The 27894-nt window shown below is 38.7% G+C and overlaps 1 protein-coding gene across 1 annotated transcript; it reads left to right on the forward strand.

Annotated features, from left to right (window-relative positions):
* On the forward strand, window positions 1–27549 carry znf142 (zinc finger protein 142). The gene is made up of 9 exons (XM_028807248.2): window positions 1–91; window positions 4595–4961; window positions 6611–6838; window positions 8684–8893; window positions 12191–13009; window positions 14685–14862; window positions 15655–18865; window positions 23478–23583; window positions 26801–27549. Exons 2-9 carry the CDS (start codon window positions 4823–4825, stop codon window positions 27289–27291), a joined length of 5382 nt encoding a protein of 1793 aa, XP_028663081.1. The 5' UTR covers window positions 1–91; window positions 4595–4822; the 3' UTR covers window positions 27292–27549.
* Window positions 27550–27894: the final 345 nt, after the last annotated feature.

Consider the following 27894-nt stretch of genomic DNA (forward strand, 5'->3'; position numbering starts at 1 on the left):
CCGTTTCTACCATCCGATTGAGAAGCCGCGCACTTACAGTTCCTACTACTATCAAAGTCTCCTGTAAAAACTTGACGAGGACATGTTCGTGGTGAGTTTGGGCCGTTTGTTTGTTAAGTAAATAAATCAATCAATAAATCATCGCACATTGTTTTCTATTATGCGTGTAAATGTTTCTGCGCAACGAATGTTAAATCAGCCATTGGATATGGTGTAAGAGAGAGGAAGGGTCAGGTGTACACATGAAAGGGGAAACTCGTGGATTAACCCCACTGTCAGATACCGACCGCGGCACTTGCTATAAATTTCCTTCTCTTGAGTGGGTTTGTGATCCGGTGTTCACAGCGCTAGTAAGAAGCAAAAGAGATACCGCGGCCTTGGTATTTTAAACATTATATTACGTTTAACAATTCCCTTCCCTGGATGAGAATTTCGGTTTATAGGGCCATGGTGGCTATATGCTTCATAACAGCCAAGTATGGCAAACAGACGTGACTATGGACTCCGTATCCTACCAGATTATGCATACCGCTTGGTACCGATTGCTGTATTTTGACTTTCTCAGGCATAAACTATTCGATCTGTATTGTTTTTGAAACGGGGACTATTTTCATTTAAATGTTTTACATCCAGATGATTGATTTGCTAAATGTTACTTTCTGACAGGTTTGTAGTGGTGTAATTGTTGTTGTCATTGTTGTCTCAACAGTTAATTTAGTGTTCAATATGGTATTTTTAAAAAGTGTGTGACATACACTGACAATGTCCAAAGACAGTGATTTCAACAATATACTGTAGAAAAAAAACTACAAAGCAAGGGATCAAAATTTAAGCAAGGTTTTAATTTACACGTTTAATCTAATGATCATAGATTGTACTGTTTACCTGCATTCAACCACCTATTATCTTTTATATATCCATCCATCCATTTTCCAACCCGCTGAATCTGAACACAGGGTCACGGGGGTCTGCTGGAGCCAATCCCAGCCAACACAGGGCACAAGGCAGGAACCAATCCCGGACAGGGTGCCAACCCACCGCAGGACACACACAAACACACCCACACACCAAGCACACACTAGGGCCAATTTAGAATCGCCAATCCACCTAACCTGCATGTCTTTGGACTGTGGGAGGAAACCGGAGCCCCCGGAGGAAACCCACGCAGACACGGGGAGAACATGCAAACTCCACGCAGGGAGGACCCGGGAATTGAACCCAGGTCCCCAGATCTCCCAACTGCGAGGCAGCAGCGCTACCCACTGTGCCACCGTGCCGCCCGCCTTTTATATATCACATATTCTATATCTTCCTGTTTCCGAGTTAATTGTGATTATATATATATATATATATATATATATATATATATATATATGTTTTACTGTCAAATAATGCAAAGGGTATGCGACACGTGTTTCGCCCATTGTGTTTCAGACTACGAATGCTATGAATATATATATATATATATATATATATATAATATAGTGCCGAGCGGCTGGGGGCGGTACCCAGCTGGGACACCCAGAAGGACCGGAAGAGGGATTATGCCTCCTCCAGACCACGAGGGGGCAGCCGCCCTGGTTGGTATGGGGACCATGGGAACAGAGCATGAAAGCTCAACCCTGTAGGGGCCCGTGGTCACCGCCAGGGGGCGCCCGAATGCCTGAGGAGCCCAGGACGTCAGCACTTCCACCACACCTGGAGGTGCTGGCGGAAGGAATGCCAGGGACACCCGGAGTGCTTCCAGGTGCTCAGCCGGCACTTCCGCCACACCAGGAAGTGCTAGCGGAAGTTCATCGGGAGGCACCTGGATCACGTCCAGGTGAGCATAAAAGGGACCACCACCCTCCATTCAATGGCTGGAGTCAGGTGGAAGAGGACAGAGCTTGGTGGAGAGGAATGGAGGAGGTCAGAAGAGAGAAAGGCATTGTTGAGAGGCCAGGACTGAAGGGTGATTGGTACGGGAGTACTGGGTTGTGTGCACTGTAAATAGAGAAAAATGTACAATAAACATGCGTTGGTGACTGAACCTTCGATGTCTGCCGGGCTACCTTCCACTATATATATATATATATATATATATATATATATATATATATATATATATATATATATATATATGTGCTGTATATGCCATCTTTTTGGGATGATACACTTTTTTACTTTTTATTTGTATATCTTCCATATAAGCCCAGTTATGATAGGTCAAAGGTGATTGGCTTATATTAATAAAAGAATGCTAAATATTAAGGTAATATATGCAATGTGGCACATGTGTCAGTCCTGTGTGTGTACAGGATTCAGCTGTCTCAAACTTTGTACTATTTTTAATGTTCTGCATGTTTTCTGTAGGATAGATAGATATAATGACACAAACCCTCAATAACAGAAACTGTTTGCTCTGCAAAGCATTTCTTGATCGCTGGGAAATGGCTGCACATCATATGTGCATTCTCAGTGTTTTGAAGAAGTATTCAAAACTGTAACCAATTCTAAATTTTCACTTAAACAGCAGATTCAGCACTGTAATATTTTTATTAGAAAAAAATAAAATTCAAAATAATTTTTTTTTAATGTGATATTGTTTTATGTTGGTGAAAAAGTCTAAGAAATTGAAAAGAAATATGCTGCTTCTGTAAGTAGTAAATCCCTGTGTTGAGGAAGCTCCATGAAAAACAATTGCCTAACAATGGCATAGTCTGCCTTCCATTTGCCATCCAGCAGTGAATCGTTAAGGTGACTGTTGACATTTTTAGGATTGACCCGCCTACCACCATCTCTCAGTCAAGAGATTGTTATTTAGGTTCTGATTCTGTAGCAGAAAATCCATCCATCCATCCATCCATTTTCCAACCCGCTGAATCCGAACACAGGGTCACGGGGTTCTGCTGGAGCCAATCCCAGCCAACACAGGGCACAAGGCAGGGAACCAATCCCGGGCAGGGTGCCAACCCACCGCAGGACACACACAAACACACCCACACACCAAGCACACACTAGGGCCAATTTAGAATCACCAATCCACCTAACCTGCATGTCTTTGGACTGTGGGAGGAAACCGGAGCGCCCGGAGGAAACCCACGCAGACACGGGGAGAACATGCAAACTCCACGCAGGGTGGACCCGGGAAGCGAACCCGGGTCTCCTAACTGCGAGGCAGCAGCGCTACCACTGCGCCACCGTGCCGCCCGTAGCAGAAAATCTTTCATCCAAATCAGTAGTAAATTCTTTAATGTACTGTTTGAATGCATTTTTGTTTAATCTGGACAAATTTCATGTATGATCTTTTTGACAAACAGATTTAGAAGTATAAAATAGTAAAACTTTGAGTAAAATGTGATCGTGTTTGTTTTGCTGATCTATAAAAAGTGTATATTGTTATGCAATCTTGAAGTAGGTAAAATGAATATTACAAGAACAAAAACAGTTACTAGTTAACCGTGCAACATTTAAATACACAATTACTTATGTATAATGTTTAAATAGATATAGCTACTATAACAGTGGGTACTATAAAAGTATAAGAGTGTAACATCTTAAATAAAGTTAGGACAACTAATCCACTTCTGTAAGTGTAATCTAAAAATTATTGTGTAAAAAAGTGTAAAAGTGCAATTGCTAAATCCATAAAAAAGGCAAAAAAAGAACATTTGAGTCTGAGCAAATTAAATGCAGTAGGGACAAAATAACATGTTCAGTTAAACTTGATTAATTGGCTGTGCCACATTGGGTTACCCTGTTTTAAATGAAAAGAATAGCACACACAGGGCACATGAAACAGTTTATACTTTAACAATATAATATACAGTATTTCTCCAGTAGTGCATTATTCAATTCTTTAGTAGTGTGTTTTTAAACAAAATTGCATTACTGTGTTTTTTGTTGCTTTATGGAATAAAATGGAGAGAATATCTTTTCATAGGTTCATTGGCTCAATATTGTTATATGTACAGAGCAAGTCTTACTTGTGTGTGCTATTCAGCATGTACCACATCGCCACACTCCAGCGCCATGACTAGTGATTATAACAGACTTACCTTGAAACATCTGTCTTCCTTACATCAAGTATTTGCTTTCATTAGAACAATTTTGACTTTAACAGGTCATTCAGCAAAACAACACTCATCGACCCTATTAATCTAAAATCGAGATATTCATTGATACGGTTTTATAAATATGACTACACAATCTCAACATTTAGAGTTAAATTGTAGAGCCACCCCTTCCTTGTATTATTCAACGATAACAACTGTTAGATACTTTTGCATTCTTATGTTTTTATGATAAAAGTAGTAGCAAATATGTTTTTTTGGCTATGAAAATATAATTATAAAAATACCACAAGTGTCATACCTTTTATCAATACATTCACAAGGGGGAAAAGCAAAGCATGAAGGATGGACAAAAGAGAGTATGTAACTTTTTCCATAGTGAACAGTACCATAAAACATTTTACAGATAGATTAGACAGTACATCATGCGGTCTGCCATCTGCTTTTCAGTCTTGAATGAGTAATATTACTGTGAACTTTGGTGGCCAATATTAATTGTAATACCAATATGATTTGTATTTTGTATTTATTTTGTGAAACAGGTCTCTACAAAAACAGTTCCATCTGATATTAGGAGCAGTCAGCACCAGAAGTTAGAAAGACTTCAGAATGATGAAGCTGCAGCTCAGACTACAGTTTCTGTTATGGACTATCTGCTTTTTAAAGCAGTATGCTGTTAAGTAGTTCCCTAAAGAACTGAATCACCTGCTGTTGCTGTACTGCGCCCAGTTTCATCTCTGCTGAACATTACATTTATTAGAACATGTGCAATGGAGTGTGAAGAAAGCACTAAAGAACCTCTCAAAGATGTAACTGCTACCTGTGAAAATTTTAATGAGAGTGTACAGCTGGGAGTAGACAGTGGTGTTGTGGTACACCTGGAACAAAATACAAACAGCAATGGACAAGGTAGGAAACTCATCTGTTATACCAGTATATTCCAGAAAGTAAAATGAATCATGTTCTTTTATAAATTTAGTGCTGCTAAAAGTGGAAAGTTTCCATTCCTACTGTTTTACCCAATGATATCGCCAGAAGTACCCAGTCAGTATAGTGATAGTACAAAAAAGTCTTGCATGCATTTTTTTGATGTTGTTCTGAAAAGAAAATATCAAAAAATGACCCAAGCAGTGGTAAATAAATAGATTTCTTATTGCAGTATCATTTACTGAGTAGATATAATAAAAGTCTCATTTGTAGTAAGACATTTGGCCTATAAAGGCTTTAGTGTGTACTGTTTGGTTTTAACAAATTTGTGTTTCTCATTCATTATATTCTGAAAATTAATGTTTGCTCTAATCTCGGATTTAGGAGCTGTTGCACAGATTGAACATGTGAGGTTTTCACTACAGTGAATTGAACTTTTAATTTTCTTCTTAGAGATCCTCAACATTTTGTTGAAAACTGGCTTATACCTTTGCCAGAAATGTACTCGGGCCTTTTATAATGGCAATATTTTCTCTTCTCCTCTTTGCACTGTGCTGCATTAGAGTCTAAGTAGAAAGTAAACACCATCAATGGAAGAAGTGTTTTATGTCTGTCCATTATGTCCTGAGATTTTCTTACTCCCTCATTTATTTTAAAAAATCCAAATATACCATACTTTGTAGAAGGAGGTTCTCCTTTGCCTAATGCTGAATGCTGGTTTTTCCATCCAAAGTCAAGGGGAACCTCAGGAACATTTCTGTTCTGTTCACTTACTTTAGCTAGTGCTTTTTGTTTTGTGGACTAACATTGTATAACACAAAATAATGGAGATTCATAATTGTTGTAGTTTTCCTGCCATTACTTGCACTTAGATTTTCTTTCTGCTTGCATTATGTTATTCTCTGACCATTTTAAAAATAATAACCTTCTTGTACAAACTGGAATATATATGAGAGGAGTATGCTCATGTGCGTGACTGCAGAAATGCTTTAAATGAGTTTCATAAATGTAACCTTTTGCATTTTATAGTATATTTAACCGTACTTTCATTAACTACAATAAAGATCATAATAGTTGAATTTCAGTTATTAAATAAGTTGTAGCTGTTGAATAAGGCCATTAAAACAGCCTTGTAACACTCCGGTTGTGCTTTTTATGTAAATAAGGTATGTTGAGTCTAAAGAAACATTACTGTTTGGAGTCAGAAAGTATATTCAAGTAAATATAGTCTTTGTGAAAACCCCTAAATTAATAGCTGGCTTTTGGTGCAAAATAAATCGAGAGGTTCTAGGTTATCCAAAGGTGTTTTCACTCAGTAATCTTTAGATAAATAACTTTCTTCTATATTTGAATTAAACATTTGTAGTCACTTAATATTTGAAGCAGCTATCCTATAGTTTGTGTTTGGTAGTAGTCACATAAAAACCTTTCTACTTAAATGTGACTTTTATTAATAATAATCATTACATATATGTATACTGATTATATATGTTTTATTGTGCATATTTGCTGCATCAAAGCGTATACTGAGTCTAAAGGCTGTCTTCTCCCTATTGAACAGAATTGTTGATGATGACTTGTTTTTGTTGATACATAATATAATTCCACTAATGATCTTTTCCTATTGTTAGGAGAGGCACAGTCCATAAGGAATGAACCTACACAAACTGAATTAGTAGACCCTAAGGGAAACAGCCAGGCATTTGATTTTGGCAAGCTACTTGTGGAACGAAGCAATAAATCCAAAGGAACCATTAGTAAAAATCACTCAGAATTGCTACCTACAGATCAGGAGAGGGCAGAAATGCTTCCTCTAGCTACTGAATCAGCCTCTATCATCATGAAGCTGCCTTTTAAAGGTATTCTAGCATCTGCCTGTCTTAATACAGTTTTCATTGCTCTGAATATATAACCAGTTTAGATATTGTGACATTTATATTTTCTTGGGATTAAAATAACATTCTACTACAGAAAGATCAGTTAACAGTTTTGTATATATAGCCATTTCTTTGTTTTGCTGCATTAGTTACCTTATTTGAACTTTATTTTATTTTTTCTAATAGGGAAAACATTTATTTAAATCGTGAAATCTTAATATGTTTTTGAGACTGAACTTAGCCAGGTCTTCATGTGGATTTTAGTTGTAATGTAAAGTTCCCAGACCAAACAAAGATACCAACATTTGGTGTGTTAGGAGTATAAAGTGAGCCAGCATGTGTCAGTGTGAAAAAGTTACCAGTTAATATGCTTTTAGTCCAGTCAGTCAAATTAAAGGGGTATCTAGGGTCAGCTTTAGTAAATAGTGAAGGCTTAGTGAAAATAGGCCTATCATTTAACCACATGACCACTCTGAAATTCTCACCACATAGGATTAAGAGGCACGTGAATTAAAAATTAAAAGGTATTTAAAAAAAACACAAATGGATGATTATTATTTTGGTAAAATAGTTCTAAAGCTTTGGGATTGTACTGATTCACAGGTAGATTGTAATTTTTCATTAATGCAGAATACTTGGAACAATAGTGAATTTTCTGTATGTGGCTTTTATGGCTAAATCAGTTCCAGAGTAAGAAAACATTTGTCCAGAAATTCTCCTGGAGGTGTCTGTTATTCAAAATTGAGTATATGACTCTACCACCAATCCAAAAAAAAAAACACAAAAAAAACTGCATAGATAGTAAATTTCCCCATGGTGTCAATGAAATACTAAGAAATCTTTACTCACTTAGAGCACTGTTATATTACATATATTGCATTTGCCAGATAACATCTTGATGATTATCAAGGTTTCTATGAACAAATGAGTCAAAATTGTCCAACTTTGGTTGCACTATGTCTTAACAAAACCAAACGTTACATTATTACATTAATAAACCTCATATCAGTATCATGTGAATTTCCCCCTGGGATTAATTACGATTTGGGATGAATAAAGTATATGTAATCTAATCTAAGCATGGCAGTTTTTTGCAACAGAACCTGGTCAAGCAGAAATTCTGTTTTCTACTAATAAATTTAACAAGGGAATATATAAACAGGCCATCTGTCAGCCTCGTGAAACATAGCCGTGTTATCTAAAACATTAATATCAAACATATATACAACAATGCAAAAGAATAGCAATGTCTGATAAAAGGCAACAATTGAACATTTTAGAATGACAGAGCTTAAATCCTAACTTAATACCCTTGTATTGTGACATTTCATGATGGGAAACCCTCAAAAATGCATTTGAAACAATTTTGATATGTAAGAATGGACCAGAGTTGCTCCATTGGAATCTGAAAAACGTATTACAAGAGAGATTTGTTTTTTTATACTTTGTACTTTCAGGTGACTTTGTTTATGGAATAGCTGAAGTAAGTATACAACCAAAGAAATATTATGCTATATTTTCAATTACAGTTCATTTATATTAGGTTGTGAATATCTGATAACATTCACTGTAAAATTTAGAGAAATTCTTTTTCCACTTTGTTTTATGTGCTGTCTTCCTCAAGCACTTTCTTAATAAGTAGTTAAAATATTTCTATCAGCATAAATAAATTGTCCAGTATGATTTTAAGAAACATTGTGTAATTATATACTGTACTTATTTAGTTTTAATTTTACCACTGTTTTAAAACTTTTTCCTTTTAAATTACAAAACTTACAAAAAGAGATAAATGTCACATTTGTGTGTTCATTTTCATTTTATAAATAGAGTCCGACCAAAGGAAGAATGTGTCTCCACAATCTGCAAGGAGCAAAGCTAGGGCACTAAAGCAAACCCCTAGATCTGGCAAGCCTCCTCCAGGAAAAGATAGGAGAACTGTAAACCAGAACAACAGACAGATGGAGTGTGAAGTGCAGCATACAGAAGAACAGAATGATGTTGAAACAGCCCCAGTCTCAAAGGAGAAACACTTCAAAGGTTGTGTAATTTTGTCTTTGATGTATTGTATATATAGTGGCAGTTCAGTCTGCAATTGTCAATCCTTTTGTGTATGGAAAGGAAAGCCACACCCTGCATTGTTTTGCTTTATTTCAAGAATGCCTGTGGTGCTCAATCCCAATTCCCGGAAGGACAGCAATGCCTACATATTTTCATTCTGAGCACTTCCTACTCTTAACTGGATTTCTCTTTCAGTGAAGTATGCTGTTTTTACCGTAGTTTTAACTTTACTTACTAATCTATATATTCATAAAGAGATGGATGCTATTTTTATTGGACTTGACCTGAATTTCTTTTGTTAAGAATCTTTGCTTCTTATATCTTCTGAAATGTCTTACTTAAGTGGTTGTTTGTTAGTGAATAGTGTTGATCGGAGAAATATGCCATATTGTTTTTTTTGCAGTGAATATGTTGTATTCACAGGTGACCATATTTGCCAAATATTTTCCTGGAAATTCACTCTGTGGCCATCTTAGACCCCACCCCCCCCCAGCTATGGTATGAATGCATGTATACTGTAAACATTCTCACCTTATTATACTCTGATGACTGATCTGCTACCTCTGTGCATGATATCACTAGTCAAGATGGATTTGGACAAGGTTACTTGCAGTATTTCCATTTAACCCTTTAACCGCCAACGCCCTAAATATTCCCCACGCCAGGCGAAATCTGAACAATTTTCGGTTTTTTACTTTTTTACATTTTTTTTATATTTTTTACATTTATTCAAGCAGTATTGACCACTAAATGTTGTGCAAGTTCTAGAAATGGGCAAACACATAATAAAACACAAAATATACCTTTTCTCAGGCTTGCACAACAATAAACTTTCATCAACTGTAACTGACGGTCCTGGCATGTAGGGCAACTGAAATGCTTCAAATAAATGGTCAATCAAAGGACGTAGCTTGAACAAGCGGTCGCGGTTTGGATCTTTCTTATCTGGCTCATTTCTGTTGTCATTCAAATGAAAGAATTTCAGCAGCAAAGAGAATCGGTTAAGTGTCATGATAGCTGCAAAAATAGGTGTTGCATACATAGGATCTGTAGACCAGTACATCTCAATATCTGGTTTTCTGATTATTCCCATCAACATCAAAATCCCAATGAATTTTTTCATTTCGTTTTCATCAGTGTCTACCCAAGCATGAACACGGGAATGTGGAGGTAAATTGGGATTTTTCTCAATAAACTGTGCTGCATACAGATTTGTCTGATGAGCAAAATGTCTGATCAAATCAGGTGACGCAAACAGCTCATAAAACTGCTCAGCAGTGTAATTGTTTACATCAACAGTAAAGCCACACGTTGCATCAAACGGATGCAGAAAAGGTAGTTCACCTCGGGCAGCAGTCCAGTTGAGATGCTGGGGATACACCCACTCATCGCCATCATCCGATGCGCCGTCATTCACTGTATCATGCAGCGCACGTTGCTGATTATCATTGTCGCTAAAATCTTCTTCAGAACTGCTACAATCATGATCAGAATTATTGTCCAAAATCGCCTGCAAAACCTCACTTGAAGTCAGTTTACGTTTCGCCATATTCACAGCTTTCACTTTCGAATCACATCACGTGATCGGCCAATACAAGCGCAGAGTTGTCGAAATACAACGTAGTAATAATACCCGCGCCAGGCATTCACATAACCACAGGCAAATGTGCCGGATAATTCCGGCAGTAAGGCGTGAGCATTAAAGCTACGCTGCCGGATATATCCGGCAGAGGGCGGTTAAGGGGTACATTAGCTGATGATAATGAGAAGTTTATGAAATTACTTTGTTGTTCTGCATAGGTTTATTTTTACGTTGTGTAATCCAACAGTGAAGACACATGCTATGCTCCTCTCTATGTAGCGCACATCAGGTAGTGACAGGCACAGCCCCTGAAATATATAACACTGATCACTTCTATCACAGCCTACAACCCCAACCTTCTATAACCGGTGCATAACACTGACATTTGTATCACAGGCTCTCTGGGGGTGCTGGTACACGTTCATTATATTCTCCAGGCCAAATATTCTATATGAGCAATTAGTGATGCAGTGCGGCCCCTACTCACAACAAACCTTAAAGGAGCCCTAAACTTCCCAGTGGAGATCTTGTGAAATAATAATACCAAAAAAAGATGAGCCAGCTGTGTCTGATCTATCTGTGCAGACGGTTCACACTTTATTCCATCAAAAAGATAACAACACCTTATAAATTGTAATACATCTTTTATTATTATTATTTTTATTATTATTATTGTTTCACTGGAGTTTCACACTAAGATTTTTTTTGACTTAGTGTGTTTTCTTTTGTTTGTGATTATTTATCGTCGTTATTGTTTGCATGAATCCTTAGTTGATTGAGGCAGAGTGGCACAGAGTCCCTCACGGCTCAAGTCACAATTTCAGCAACAATAAACTATCTAATGTAGCTAGCTAGCAGATGCTTCTGTACCCCTTACAGACCCTCACAATTCTCTTTTATAATTAGAATCCACTCAAACCTAGTTCAATTTCTCCTCTCTTGTTGACTTGAATGCATTTTGTCAGGATCTCTGAAGTTCATGAATATTTCTGTGATTTTGCCAATCCCATGGTAAAGCAAACTTTGTGGGGTTCAAAAGTAATTACAAGTGAACACAGAAAAGGACATGACACAGAGACAAATGCTCCTTTTTAACATTGTTGTTCATCTGAACATTTGTCTGCTTTTTAATTTTCCATATTTGAGCACAAGTAGGAGAGTAAATTACAGAAACAATAAAATTAAAGTGTAATTCATACATTGTAATGTCTTCCTGACTTCAGAACAAAATCAGAAAATGGTCAGTTAATTTCAAAAGGCTTTCAGTTAATTTCAAAAGGCTTTTAGTTAAAAGAAGTAATCATTTTTTTTAAATAATGACCATAACCAAAGAACAGACACTAGATTCAAATAACAATTGTGAAGAGTATCGACTTCTTTACCAACATTTCTACATTATCGATTATGAGTGAACAGTCTTAAAATTGCTGACCAAGACATTTCTAAGGAAACAACAGTAAAAATGTACTGATATTCAGTTTTGGATCCACACAAAAATGTAGAAGCTGGCAAATAGCTATATATTTAGTTGAAACAAACATCCATTAAAGACCAAACATGAAGACCTGCAAGAACTTCACCTTTTCAGGGCAAGTAAAAAAAAAAAAACTCTTGTGCTAAAAACCAGTAGCTTTGATCACATTAAACAATGTTCATATGTTTGTTTTTTTTTTTTGTTTTTTTCTTCCAAATAGGGGATGTAGCTGAGGGCATGGAACACCTTTACCGTACCCATATCTGCCCTGAGTGTCGCCGTTGTTTCAAGAAGCGAACCCATCTAGTGGAGCACATGCATCTTCACTTTCCAGATCCAAGCCTCCAATGTCCCAACTGCCAACGTTTCTTTACCAGCAAAAGCAAACTGCATGTCCATCTTCTAAGAGAAGCTGGGCAAAAATCCCATCGTTGTCATCTCTGTGACTATAGTGCAGTGGAGCGCAATTCACTGAAGCGTCACCTGGCAAGCATGCATGAAGATGAAACCAACTTTTACTCTGACTTGTACCCCTGCCCCTCATGTGGAGAAACATTCCGGCTGAGTCATGCTCTTAAGGAGCACATGAAGTCTCATCACACTTTACCTGAGGAAAAATCCTTAGTTTGCTTCCAACAGGACTGCATCTTTGAAACACAAGATAAGAAAGAGTTTCAGAAACATCTGAAAGATGTTCACAAACTGAAGGCAATTGAGTGTCGCCACCATGCCTGCAGTGCTCTGTTTAAAACCAAAGATGAAATGGAGGTCCACCACCGCACCCATGCAGCTTTTCATTGCCCACATTGTGACTTTACTTGCTCTAATAAGCACACATATCGTAAGCACAAGCGCCAGGGGCACCCTGGGTCAGAAGAGCTCTGTTGTTCTTTCTGCCCCTTTTCCTCCTTTAATCCTGTGGAGTTTACTGAGCATGTCGGCCGGCTGCATGCCAATGAAAAGACTCACACCTGTCCTGACTGTGGCTTTGCCACTGCACACAAAAGGGTTCTTGGCCGACACCGACTGCTTCACACTGGTGAGCTGCCTGTTCAAAACATAGAATGGGATACAATGTTTACTACTATTTTAATTAACTATTAATTCAGGATTTTGGTTTTTTTAAGTTCATAAGTAATTGTTGTTGTTAAAGATCAGAATGGTTTAGTTAATCTCGTAAACAACTAAAACTTTTGTTGATTTTATCTGTTTACTCTTGTGTCTGATTAATACATTTCAGGATAGGCTTTAGAATTTTTTATGTAGGCCAGTGGCTTTCAAGTTTAGTCCCTGGGGGACCCCCAATTTGGCTGTAGTTTTTAATTGGACTCCTACCTTATTTATGTAACATAAATCTCACACCGCTGTATACAGAATACAAAAAGAAGAAAGGCCAGCTAAACAGAGTGTGGTCAGTTTTACATAAAATGACTCACCGACTGTGAAGCTGATTTTGGGAACTACTGATGTAGACAGTTGTGCAATGTATAGAATTTAGAATGATTTAAAGGATACGCTCAGTGTTTTTCAAGTCGAAGTTATTCCTTCACAAACATCTTAGATATGCATTTGCTATACAAATTGTGTTCTAAAGTTAAGCGTTTTGTATACATTTTAAAAAAATACACAGCTAGTCCTGTTTTATTTTTTAATACAATTGGCCCTATGCAGCATGGAACTGCAACAAAAAATAAAAAGTATAACCAAAAAGGTCCTCTTTGAGTTTCAGTAAAAGAAAACAAAAAATGCCTTCCGTTTATCCAACACATGTTTGTGACAACAGAAGGGATCTTTTATAATTCTTTTATAAGTTTAAATAACAGTTACAGAGATCAGAAGGACAACTTGTCTCTGTAAAAAGTGCACTTACAGCTTAAAACATACAGTTCTAATAACTTAAAAAATTCTCTGTAATCTGTCTCATCAAATATAAAGTTTATAGATTATAACCTAATAAAATCCCATTTCTCTACAGAAACTTAATGAGCAAATGAAAGTAATACTTTTGTAAAAAATGCAGAGAAATGTTTTTGCACCCTACTTAATTATTGCTTGCTTATGAAAATATTTATTACAGTTAAAAAGCAAGTTAATGTTCTTAATGTGTGTCATGGCAATGTACATTTATGTAGGTCCTAGAATTTTAAACATTCCCTTGTAAATTTTAAGCAATGCTGTCAATGTGAAACATTGTAATACCAAATTTTTGATGGGCAAGACTATTACAAATTTAACAGTTTATTTCACAAGGACTTTTTCAGAACTAAATTTAGATGTTGTACCAATGTATGTTTGTGAATTATGCAACGTATCGTGAGTGTTTTCAGTATAAGTGTGAAATCCCTTTACATAATTAGAAAAAGATTTAAGCTGTTTTAAGTAGGTGTAGCAGATTGGCACATTTTTGCTTAAGTGGATGTGATTTTAACATATGCGTATAAAAAGGGAATAATACAATCCAGAGTGAAATCATAATACTTCAGAAATAATAGCACAATAATTGCAGTTTTATTAAATCATCACCAAAGTCTGAAGAGAGTATCAAACTGTGAGATGCTTGGCAATTGGCACCCCTAGTGTCTATCATCAATAGGTGTATACTGTACTGTATCGATTATATATTGTTTAATTAAACTCCTTGTGTAATTTCTTTTCATATGCTGCTTAACAAGTTAATGATTTAATTTTGTGTTTTTTTCTATCTTAATTCCTAGGAGAGAAGCCTCACAAGTGCAGACTTTGTGACTTTAGTTGCCGGGATGTGAGTTACCTGTCCAAACACATGCTGACTCATTCCAGTGATAAGAACTACATGTGCTCTGAATGTGGTTATATTACAAAATGGAAGCATTACCTCAATGTTCACATGCGAAAGCATATTGGGGACCTCCGGTGAGTTCTTCGTAGTTTAGGACCTTTTTACCCCCAATTATATATTACAGTTAGAAGTAATGGCCTATTATGAGAAAAATATGAGTTTGTCCTGTGATAGATTGGTACCATGTACCAGTTTCAATCATATGCCTGATGTTGCTGGGTTTGGCTGTAACTCTATATGAATGGTTTAAGCAGGCTTGAATGAATGGATGAGAAACCTAACTTAATATTCCCAGACCTTGCTTAATCATATTCACAGCCATGAGTGCTGGAGTGTGATGTGGCAGAGAGAGAGGTTGGGTGCATGCACTGATACAACGCGTTGCTGCAACTGCCACATGACAACAATGGGTGACACCTCAGCGCCACACTAGATCAAATGTAACAGTGTGAGTTTTTTTTTTTTTTTTTTTTTTTTTATATATAAACAGTGGTTGGAGTGACAATCCTGCCACCAAGTTGGAGGGCCTGCTTGCAGGGCTGGATGCAGGTTAACGTCATACTCAGGACGGAACAATTGCAAGTTAAGGTCCTTGCTCAAGGGCCCAGTAGTTGTCAAATGTCATGGAAGAACCTGGCAGGACACACACACACACACAGGGTTCCAGTTTAGAAGCACCAGTTACTGTAACATGCAGACATGAAGAATGTGGGGTGCATGAATGTAGGATGCCAGATGCATGAGACTATTGTGCTATACATTTTAAGTGTTAATACTTTTTAGTAACTACAAATTATTTACCTTGTGGCAGGCTTTCTGTTTTTTCTTTTTATGCAAATAGAATTATTGATTTTTTTTTTTTCTAGGTACCAGTGTAATGAGTGTTCATATCGCTGCCATCGGGCAGATCAGTTGAGCAGTCACAAGCTCAGACACCAGGACAAGACCTTGATCTGTGAAGTCTGTGCATTTGCTTGCAAGCGTAAATACGAGCTGCGAAAACATATGCGTGTGAAACACTCACAGGGCAACACTCATCAGACACCATTTCACCAGTGCCAATACTGTAGCTATCGAACTCACTATCGTCAAGCCCTGCTAAACCATGAAAACTGCAAGCACACAAGGCAAAGAGAATTCAGTTGTGCATTATGTGCCTATCGAACATTCAGCAATACCAGCCTATTTTTGCACAAAAGGAAGGTCCATGGTTATGTACCTGGAGATAAAGCCTGGTTAGAAAACTATGCCCGTCATGAAATGAACAATAACACACCAGATATTTTTCTAAGGTATAGTGAAAAACATGATTCCCCTGTTAAACTCATGAAGTCTACTGATGATCACCTGCTTAATTCCAATATTGTTGATACAGAATGTGCTGTAGATTCAGGAACATCAGAAAATCTGCCAGATCAAGAGCAACAAATTGGAGTTGGTTGCATAGAAGAGTTTAAAACAAAATCCTTAGAAATGCATGAGTCCCAAACAAAACTATGCAGTGAAGAATCCCCTCAAATCTGTGATTCAGCAACCAGTAATCAGGTTTGGCCCTCAGAAACTTGTCAGACTGTCGAATCTTGCCAAGAAATAGTTGTAACAGACAAGACTGTTCTTGAAGTTCCTTCAGATAACCAGATAGAATGTTACAGCATTGTAATGACTCCAATTTCCACCGTTCAGCTTGATACTGATAATTTTACAATGGATAAGGAAGGAAGCAAAACTTTATTAACAGTATCAGGTGCTGTGGAATATCAGAGTGAAGATATCAAAATTGCATCCATAAGTGAAATCAACCAAAATGAGGAACTGGAGGAAGAGGAAATGGAGGTTGTGCCTGAAACTGAGCATGAGGATCAGTGTGATGCCTCACAAGGCGGAGTATTTACATTAGAAGTGGAGCTTAAACAGACTGCAGTGGAAAAGAACAAGGTCAACATGGATGGTAGCCCGCAGTGTCTGTCAGGAAGTCATACATGTGACATGGAAGAGATGGAAGGGGTGGTAGATATTAATTTAGACAGTTCAAAAGATCCGTCAGCTATGGGTAAAGGTCAGGAGGAAAGCAACCATTTGCAATCCGACTGTTTGATTAAGGCCTTGAGAAAGCAAGATAAAGAACAAGCAGAGGCATTAGTACTTGAAGGAAGAGTTCAGATGCTTGTTGTCCAAACTAGATCAGCAATATTTAGATGTGACAGGTGCACATATGTGACACGTAAACAGTCATCACTGATTTTGCACTGTCAGTCTGCTTGCCGTGCAAGGAAGGTTACTTTCAACTGTGAAGAATGTGGTGCAATTTTCAAACAACAGCGAGGTTTGGACTCGCATAGGTTAAGAAAATGTCCCGCTCACTCCAGAAGGGGCAAACGGCTTACTAGGCTAACACCCACTAGTTCTGAAAAATCAATAGCAGATGACAACTGTACAGCAGTTCTGTCTGCAGAAACGGAAATGGAAGCCATACAGCTGGATGTAGGACTGATCAAACCTGGCACAGTTGGAAACCGTAAGGTCAAAGCTACTGAAGACAAAGGTGAGCATTCAGCCTTGACTTCTTTTATGCCTCAGACCAATGTAAATCAAGAGCAAGAAACCAACACAGAGCAGAAAACGTTACGTACAGCCAATGCAGCAAGAAACACAGTTTTTTCCGTTCGCAAAAAGGTCACCATGGATTCTTCTGACTTCAAAAACAAGATGAAGAATTCAGTAATGTATCATCAGGAGGGTAAAAAATTTAAATGCAGCAGGTGTTCTTTTGTGTGTTCCCGCCAATCAGCCATTGAACGTCACTTCAGCACTTTCCCTCATCAGACCTTTACTGAAACAATGCTACATAGAGGATTGGAGGCATCCAAGAAAAGGCAAGTGCCACAGGATGCTGGGAACATTTTAGGGGATGGTACAGGCAGTGAAGAGGAAGAGGATAATGAGAAGAATAAAACAACAAAGAAAAACCGCCGTTTCTCCTGCCGCAGCTGTTCGTTTACATGCCACCAGAAGAGAGCCCTGGAAAGTCACGTAAAACGTGGCTGCCTCAAACCAAATGAAATTCAATGCCAGCTTTGTTCCTTTGTAGGCAAATCAAAAGTTTCCCTTCTCCGTCACAGAGAGTTGCACAGTAAGAAAAAACATCAGCCTGTTGTAGGGGGCAAGAAGCCTCTTCTTTGTTGTGAGCAGTGCCCGTTTACCTGTAAGCAGACTCGCTGTTTGCTCCAGCATGTTGCTCTTAAACATGAAGGTTTGAAACCACATAGATGCCAATTCTGTGATTTCAGCACAACCCGCCGCTATCGCCTTGAAGCCCATGAGTCATTGCACACTGGCATTGGACGAATTTGCTGTGAACAGTGTGGTCAGACATTTGGCACAAACTCAAAGTTGAGGCTTCACCATCAGCGTGTTCATGAGAAGCGGCCAACACATTTCTGCCAGCTGTGCGATTACAGTGGTTACAATGGTAATGACATAAGCCGACACACTCTTAGTTGCCACACAGGAGATTTGTTACACACGTGCACCGAATGTTCAGCCAAATTTAGTTCAGAAACCGCACTGAAACAGCATAGTCAGCGAAAGCACCAGAAGTCTACTAGCCTCACATGCACACAATGCAGCTTCTCATGCCACAGCCAAGTGACTCTAAAGTGTCATCTACAGCGCAAGCATCCACAATTGCAGTGTTCTACTTGTCAAGCCTCCTTTGAAACTCGAGAAGATTTAGAGGAACATCGTAAGACTCATTTTAGCCAGCGATGTCCACTGTGCCCTTTTGCTGCAAGGGAGCGCCAACTGCTTGCTCAGCACCTACTTGAAAACCATGAGAATGGTCCACTTACTGAGAAACCTTTGAAGTGTGCTGCTTGTGAGTTTGCTTGCAGTCACCAGTTGGTATTTGAACAACATGTGCGGTCTCATGGGGGAACCCGCCTATACAAGTGCAATGATTGCCAGTACACAACACGGAATCGGCAAAAGATCACCTGGCATATGCGCATTCACACTGGAGAGAAGCCATACCAATGCAGCCAGTGCAGCTACGCCTGTGCAGATCCTTCACGCTTAAAGGTTAGTACTTGAAATAACCTTAGGATGTGCCATCATTTCCCTTTCTCTTCTTCAACAATGATAAATCAGTTTGTAGTCAAAGCCTAAAAGTAATGCTGTTAAGTGTATTGTAATCCAACACACTTTGCTACGAGCAATTTGGATTATAATAACCCACTTTTTAGGTGTTACGTAAAGTGAAATGACTTGGTCTGAGAATCACTTAAATGTTTTTTGTTTTACTGGCATTGTAGGTTTTATAATACAGTCTGAGCACCCACACATAGACCTGGAGAGCTTTACAGGAACCCATAACTCTGGGCAGTCTGCAGCAGACAACCATACATTCTTGCCAAATGTTGTACTCCAAGTTCCACTTTACCAGGATTTCCACCTGAACAAAGCTTTATTTCCACTTAATAGGGTTTCTTCTTGTCCCACCTAGAACTACATTGAGGTTAGGGGTTGACTTCTACTTAGGCCCCAAAGTAGTACTTCATCTAATGGCTTCTGGTGTCACCCATGCCTGCACTCATCGTTAGCGGTAAAACCTCAGAACTCCCTGTCAGACTGTTTAGCTGCAAGCATTTGTGTGATAGCACAATCATGTAGGAAGTCATGGGGGTTGATGTGACCCCAAGGTAGTACTTCATCTAATGGCTTCTGGTGTCACCCATGCCTGCACTCATCGTTAGCTGTAAAACCTCAGAACTCCCTGGCAGACTGTTTAGCTGCAAGCATTTGAGTGACAGCACAGTCATGTAGGAAGTCATGGGGGTTGATGTGTCCTCTGTCCCTGTCTAGGAGAAGTCAGTACAACTAAGAGGGTCACTTAACTCTGACAACTGCTAAGCAAGCTGCCTTCTAGTGCCCTAGAGGAACCTTACACAGTTTCCAAGGTCACTCTTTCCACTGACCTATGGTGATGCCACTGCTTGTAGGTACTTGGGGCATCCAATAAACATGCCAGACACACACATTGCTTTAGACCCAGTGGAGTATACATAACGCAGTAGCACGTCAACTCACATAGTCCTTGCCAGTACATGTGTCCTTTAGCATGACAAGACCCAGAAAAAACCTATCCTCATTTTGCATTGTTGTCTGATCTCAGCAGTAATGCTTCTGACCAGTACTGACCATGCTTCCTTATGTATCATAATTAAAGGTATCACAATACAATACAGGGAACAATACAATGAAATACAGATGCATAATTTCTGTTTCTCCCTAATTTAATAAAAAAAATGTATTACCACTTATTGATAGGCCACATTTCACTAACAGCTTAATGTTTCACCCTTGCTCGGCAGTTTATAACTTTCTGCTGCAGTAATACATAGAATAATTTAATTTTGTGCAATTACATTTTAAAAAATACACAGATTTTTTAAAGAAAACTCCACATAAAAATGATACTTTTTTATATACATTTTATATACTTTACCCATGTAGTTTGTAGTTGTGGCTGAGAAAGCTTTTAATCTCATGTTTTCATGCAGAATATGTTTGATTTAATAAAAGATATAACAGAATGATGTTAAAAGTGTCAATGGGGAAAAATAATCTAACGTCCACACATCAGTTATCCAGTTGCACAAAACATAGAAAACTCATGTTTGCCAAAGTAATGTTAAATATATACTTCTGGAATAATCAACACACATAAACAGGAAACTAATGGGAATGACTATTTGAATTGAAGACAGGACACCCTCCCAAACCCCTTTTTCTTAGGTCAAATGAACAAATAGAGATAGCTGGAGAATAGTTTTTGTCCTATGACCACTAGGCAGTGTGTCAGAGCCTCCAAATGTCAACACACAGCCCCGGGTTTGAATAAAGTTATTTTATTTGTAACACTACTTTAACAGGCTTCTTTTAATCAGCCCAGCATAATCCAGTCTAGTTTAGTCCATCCTTCCATTTTCTCTTCTTCAACTCTTCTCCAGCATGCTTTGTCCACCTCCTTCTGACCCCTGCTCCCTGGGTAAGTTAGACTGATGCCTTTCACGCTTGACAAGGGTGTACTTTTGATACACTGAGGCACTTACGGATCACACAGAGCAGCCAAAAAGTAGGGAAGACCACCCCTGGGGGCACCCAGCAAGGCTGTCTTCCCAGACTACATCTTCCATTAATCTCTGCAGGAGCTAATCTGGTTGCAGGCCAGTGGAACACCACCACCTAGTCCACTGGGAGATTGTTTGTCCCAGTGTTTCAGTCTCCCATTATCCTTAGGCAGGGAGCAGCATTTGTCCTGGATGGGATGCTTGGTAAACCATGGATGATATGTAAGAGATTACTCTTCATGTAAGGTTGTAAATGTGTTGCATTAGGGATGAATAAATTAGATGTGGCTTATTTTTGGATTCCTGATTTTTACATAGCCATTTCATTGATGTTCAACATTTACGAGTAAATTCTATTTGAAATGGTTAATGTTTAGCAGCAGGCCCATTTAAATTGGACTGTCAGTCCAGCTGCATCTCTTTGAACTATGGGACAAAACCAGAGTAACCATAGGAAAAGCACTCAAGAATTCTAAGTGCAGGCAGAAGCCCACTCCTATAGCAATAAAAATAGAGTCCATGCACTGTGGTGGTATATGCAGATGCTGGATGGATTTTGTCCGCTCATTGTTCGTCATTTGCAGTTAGAGCAGATGTACAAAATGAGTCAGAAATGTTCTTTCAGTTTTTACCTTTAGATATTTCAAGTAGGGAATCCATTCCTGGACGGGTTTATCCATTCCTGGGAATTCGGGAATCCCGCATTTCATTCCCGGGCATCTCACATGTGAACGGTTTTAGAACAACCAACACTTATTTTTAATAAAACTACTGCAATATGTTGACGCATAAAAAAAAGACTAACCTTATCTACAAGCATTTAATGCTGTCATAGAAGTACATGTATCTTTAGTTACGGTAATAAGAGCATAGAAAGCACAACGACCTCACAGGTGGCGCAATGGTAGTGCTGCTGCTTTGCAGTAAGGTGACTGTGGAAAATTGTGGGTTCGCTTCCCAGTTCCTCCCTGTGTGGATAGCGCTTTGAGTACTGAGAAAAGCGCTATATAAATGTAATGAATTACAGTAATCCCTCCTCCATCGCGGGGGTTGCGTTCCAGAGCCACCCGCGAAATAGGAAAATCCGCGAAGTAGAAACCATGTTTATATGGTTATTTTTAGAATGTCATGCGTGGGTCACAGATTTGCGCATAAACACAGGAGGTTGTAGAGAGACAGGAACGTTATTCAAACACTGCAAACAAACATTTGTCTCTTTTTCAAAAGTTTAAACTGTGCTCCATGACAAGACAGAGATGACAGTTCTGTCTCACAATTAAAAGAATGCAAACATATCTTCCTTTTCAAAGGAGTGCAAAGCAAGCAGTCAAAAAAAAAAATCAATAGGGCTTTTTGGCTTTTAAGTATGCGAAGCACCGCCGGTACAAAGCTGTTGAAGGCGGCAGCTCACACCCCCTCTGTCAGGAGCAGGAAGAGAGAGAGCCACAGAAAAACAAAGTCAAAAATCAATACGTGCCCTTTGAGCTTTTAAGTATGCGAAGCACCGGTGCAGCATGTCCTTCAGGAAGCAGCTGCACACAGCCCCCCTGCTCACACCCCCCTACGTCAGCGCAAGAGAGAGAGAGAGAGAGAAAGAAAGTAAGTTGGGTAGCTTCTCAGCCATCTGCCAATAGCGTCCCTTGTATGAAATCAACTGGGCAAACCAACTGAGGAAGCATGTACCAGAAATTAAAAGACCCATTGTCCTCAGAAACCCGCGAAGCAGCGAAAAATCCGCGATATATATTTAAATATGCTTACATATAAAATCCGCGATGGAGTGAAGCCGCGAAAGGCGAAGCGCGATATAGCGAGGGATCACTGTATTATTATTATTATTAACGTGTCCAGCGTGCGGTCGTCCATGCGAGAGCGCACCTTCGTGCAGAAGTATGCCAGCCGCTGAGAAAGTACGCTCTGCCTCCACTGAAGTAGGCGGCACAATCATCAGATACTGATACACTTGTTCTAAACAACGGCCACGCTTGCTGTTGCACTGAAACACCGCCATTTCAGCTTTTACTGATGCATCCAGTTTTTTGTCATCATTCTGTGATGGCAAGTTTCTTGGCACAGATAATGCGGATGCAATTTCAAGCTGCTGTTCAAAGCTGTTGTCTGATGAAGTGCAAATTGCAGCAATGGCGCCACCTTAATTATTTTCAACTATAACTCTGTTATTTCTTGATCGATTTTTATACTTTTACACACTATATATGCAAGCTTGCCCGTTTCCATTTTCCTGGGAATTACAGCAGTTTCATATGCGGGAATTAAAAATGTCCGAGAATCTGGGAGCCCAGGAATGGACTCCCTAATTACAAGTGATGAAATGAATTTCTGCCCTTTTTCTGCTTCTACTTTGAGTCTTGATTAATATGATCTCCGGGTTAAAGGTGTACTTTGAGTATTTTTTCATGATGAATATTCTCTTCTGTCTCCAGTCATGAGGTTGTGATGTACTGAAGATGCAAGGCTTTGATGGAACATTCCATATTATATGCAGTTTTTGGGTGAATAAAAAATTTTGAATAATGTGTAATTTATTATCTCTGTTTTAGTACCACATGCGGACACACCAGGAAGAGCGGAAATACCTTTGCCCAGAATGCGGATACAAATGTAAATGGGTGAACCAGTTAAAGTACCACATGACAAAACATACAGGTGAGTCTGACTGTTTACAGTTGCGGCCTTGGCCCTGTCACATTTAATTTATTTATTTTCTAAAACTATGATTAATAAAGAATTTTTTCAACAGAAATTGAAGCTATTAGTTTACAACTCCTATAAAGTTTATTTTAAAATTAAATGTAGTGATCAACTACTTATTAATTAAAAAAATACATTTAGTTTTCTAGCCACAGTACAAGCCCCAGAAGATCCATGGTACGAATACTGGCAGTTGTGCCAACCAATCACAGTTTTAACATATTTCTAGCAAATAATACGATTAAAACAGAACTTTATTAATTGGTTTCTGTTAATGGATTTTACGTAGCACACTCTTTTCTGATTAAATGAGTGATTTTGCCCAATGGTCCAGCATACCGTTCACCACATTTGCTTCTTGTCCTAAGGCTATTTCACATTAGATGACTTTTCCAGCAATTTTCAGTCATAGCCTTCATTTATATATTCAGTGAAGCCGGCCATCTAATTTGACATCCTGAAAGACTGAGCCCAACTAGTCTGCAACTGACAAGGATAAAATCAAACATGTTTGATTCTCTTGTTGGTTAGAGGGGTGGGCTGTGTATGCAGGAGAGGTGACCACTAAATGAATCAATGAATGCTCATCCGGAAGTACAATGCATAGAATGTAACAATGAGGAATAAGGAATACACATGTTTGTCTGATGTAAGTTTCAAAACGAGCTTCTCTTTGATTTGTATCATATTTTTCATTACATAACACAATGGAGAATAGAGTTAAAGGGAAGAGATTGCTACTGAATTCGCTGCAGCTATTAACCCTTCATAAAGTGCCACTCAGTCAACAGCAACATTTATTTATACAGCACATTTTCATACAAATAATGCAGCTCAAAGTGCTTTACATGATGAAGAAAGAAAAAAAAAACAAAATAAATAAAAATTAGAATAAGGGAACACTAATTAACATAGAAAAAAAGTAAGTCAAGCAACACACTAATTAAATTTACCCTTCAGCACATGTATACCTAAAATGTCTCTTCAGTTCTTTTCACTTGATTGCATGCTATGCAAGTGCTTAACCTCCACCTCACGTAATGTGAAAATTTTAAAATAATGACAACATAACATTATTAAAAATATAATTCAATTGTATTTAAACTTTCAAAAATGCCTCTAGGAATTCAATCATGGAATGTATATATAGCCCATTTGCTGTTAAGTGCAACAAACAGAAAAGTGGATATAGAAAGGTTGGGTGTATGCACTGTTACATCCTGACGAACCACATCAGGATCCCAATTTAGGACACAAGTGTAGCTGTGTAACAGCACCATTCTAATTTGAATGGAATGGAGCAGTATGAATTTTTTTTTTTTTTTGTAATATATGATGGCTGGAGTGCCAATCCTGCCACCAACACCTGACTTTTCCTTGCATCCAGGGCTGGATGCAGGTTAACGTCATACTCAGGACGGACCATTTGCTGGTTAAGGGGCCTTGCTTGAGACCCTAATGCAGTGGAATCACTTCTGGCATTTACGGGATTGAAAACGGCAACCTTTCGATTGCTGAGGCAAATCCCTACCCTCAGAGCCACCACCCTGCCTATATATATATATATATATATATATATATATATATATATTTATTTATATATATATATATATATATATATATATATATATATATATATATAAAACATAGCTTACTGTCAAATAATGCAGAGTACGCAACACGTGTTTTGCCCTTATTTGGGCTCATCAGGCGTCAGAGACGAAGTCCCTTTACGCTGCGCCACAGCATGTAGTTCATTTATTTGACAGCCTGTAGATCGGAGTATTTACATTCATTGCATTCGTAATCTGAATCCTGACCTGATTGTATGGGTGGTTACCTACCAGGTAATGCATGTGGTTGGTCTGCCATTCAGCAAACATCCGCCACGGAGCCCTCTTCAGTTGCTAGAAGCAGATCATGGAATGTTGCATAGTTTACTGTCAAGTAATGCAAAGAGTACACGACACGTGTACTCTGCTTCTCGCAACTGAAGAGGGCCCCGTGGCAGATGTTTGCCGAATAGAAGACCAACCACATGCGTTACCTGGTAGGTGACCACCCATACAATCAGGTCGGGACTCAGACTACGAATGCAATGAATTATATATTACCTATATAATAATAAAGAACTTAAGAAAATGACAAACACAAAAACATTCTTTGAATTTGGCTGTTTGGTGAGGTGGCTTTCCCACTTTCACATACCCTGATACCACCAAGTACTCTTCCTCATACCTTCTATCTCTCTCACAGCTTGGACAGTGAACCCTTTACCCAGAACACCTCTAGAATTAATGTGTCAGTGCATGATAAGCACCTTTTATGGCTTGGCCTTTTGGGTCAGGTTAGTCTTCTACAGCCACAGGGTCACCCTATTGGAGTGCGGTATACTGAACCCTTTTGGGGTGAAGGGGGGTGGTTGGTGGAGGGTCTCTATTGTCTCCAATTCAATGTCCCTACTGTCTTCTCCTTTTATTAGGGTGCTACCATCCTTTCAAGCGTGCTGCCCTCTCCCAGATATCCTTGAAGTTTTACTTACTGGAAGATGTACCAGTCTCAAGGGCAGGACTTACTGCCCCATAGTGTGCAGAGGTGCACTATGTAAAGGCCATTGTGGGCTTATCACTTTCTCCTTGCGGTTCCCACTGGCATTATTGTCTGCAGTGTGCCAACGGGGTGGTGAACTCTGATCCTGAAAACACCATATATTTGCAGACCTAATAAAAACAGCTAAGCAGAAGTATCAGTTTATGAGAAATTTTGATCAGCTGTGATTTTTTTTATATGTCCGAAGTCTTTTTTTTTTTTTTTTTTTTTTTTTGAAAATGGCCAATTTGAATTCATCCTGATCCTTTTCTCATTAGTCAGTTAATTTTGTAATGGAACTCTCAGTAATTTGTTTTCAAGAAAATATTTGAACCGTTCACTGCCTCTGCTAAATCATAAAACATTCTACCATCTTTATTTTTCTACCTGAAAGAATATTTTTGAGCTAGTTTATTCTTTCTAGGTTATCAAGTGCTAACTGAAAACAGGCTGCCTACAATAATTCATCAGAAAAATGCAGCTTGACCACTTGACGTTGACATAATCAACAAAAAATTGCAAATTTGCAGGCTTCTATGCACAAGTGCTTTATCTCTGATGTTCACTTGGCCTTTATTTACAGGTGCCAAACCCTATGAGTGTGAGGAATGTGATTACTGCACCAACAGAGCAGATGCCCTTCGGATCCATCGTGAGACCCGCCATCGTGAAGCTCGTTCATTCATTTGCGAACAGTGTGGCAAGGGTTTCAAGACACGCTTTCTTCTCAAAACTCACATGAAAAAGCACAGTGACGATCGCCCTTACGTGTGTCGAGTGTGCTTGCGTGGCTTCCGGTGGGCTGCCGGGCTGCGGCATCACTACCTTACTCATACTAAACAACATCCATTTTACTGCTTGCATTGTTCCTATCGGGCTAAGCAAAGGTTTCAGGTGGTAAAGCATCTTCAACGACACCACCCGGAGATGATTGATGGCAAGGACCCCCAGGAAGGTGTGGGGAAGGACCCTGGGTCCCAACTTGTACTGCAGCAGGCTCGACTAAAAGTGGCAAAAGATACTGCTGGTCCCGAAGCTCAGGAGCATGAGCTAATGCATGATGGGAAGGGCTGAACAGCACAATTGAACCAGTGGTGGCCAAATTGAAATGAATTCACCTTGAGGAATTCAGGCTCAAACTGTTCAAAAGTTATACTTTATTGGTTGTTGTACAAAATTTGATTTCTGATTTGTTTATGTCTGTAGAGTAGTATTTCTTTATTTGTATTTGTTTAACCTGTTTTTGAAACAGCTAAATGGAAAACAAACTGACATGTATATTTAGTTATATTTAAATTATAAAAATATAGTCCTATGAAACTAAAAAAACAATTTCAGAGTCTTCAGGCTGGTTACCAGCTGTGTTTTCTCCGTTGCCTTTGCTTTCAGGTGTCAGCAGAGCCGCCTGACAGACAAGTGCCAAGATGTAAAGGCAAACCTCAAGCTTCCCTTTATCTGTTCCAAATGGCATTTTGGAGTTTCATAAAGTAGGATTGTTGTTTTAATATTCAAGAAAGTATGATTATAAATACACACATCAAATACAAAATACATGGGATATTATGTAGCATGAGAACATAATAGAACGTACAATTTTCAAACAACTTAATGCAATTCAGCATTCTACCGAGGGTCTTTGGATGTGGCAGGAAAACATGTAAGCACAAGAACGCATAT

Source organism: Erpetoichthys calabaricus, chromosome 8 (assembly GCF_900747795.2).
Source record: "Erpetoichthys calabaricus chromosome 8, fErpCal1.3, whole genome shotgun sequence".
In the NCBI taxonomy this organism is placed as follows: domain Eukaryota; kingdom Metazoa; phylum Chordata; class Cladistia; order Polypteriformes; family Polypteridae; genus Erpetoichthys; species Erpetoichthys calabaricus.

Bases quoted from the DNA above. Each gene is read 5' to 3' on its own strand.
- znf142 (XM_028807248.2), top strand. From the start codon at position 4,823: ATGGAGTGTGAAGAAAGCACTAAAGAACCTCTCAAAGATGTAACTGCT. The intron at 6,839-8,683 runs GTATTCTAGCAT...TTTTATAAATAG, and splicing joins CATGAAGCTGCCTTTTAAAG to AGTCCGACCAAAGGAAGAAT. The intron at 13,010-14,684 runs GTGAGCTGCCTG...CTTAATTCCTAG, and splicing joins ACACCGACTGCTTCACACTG to GAGAGAAGCCTCACAAGTGC.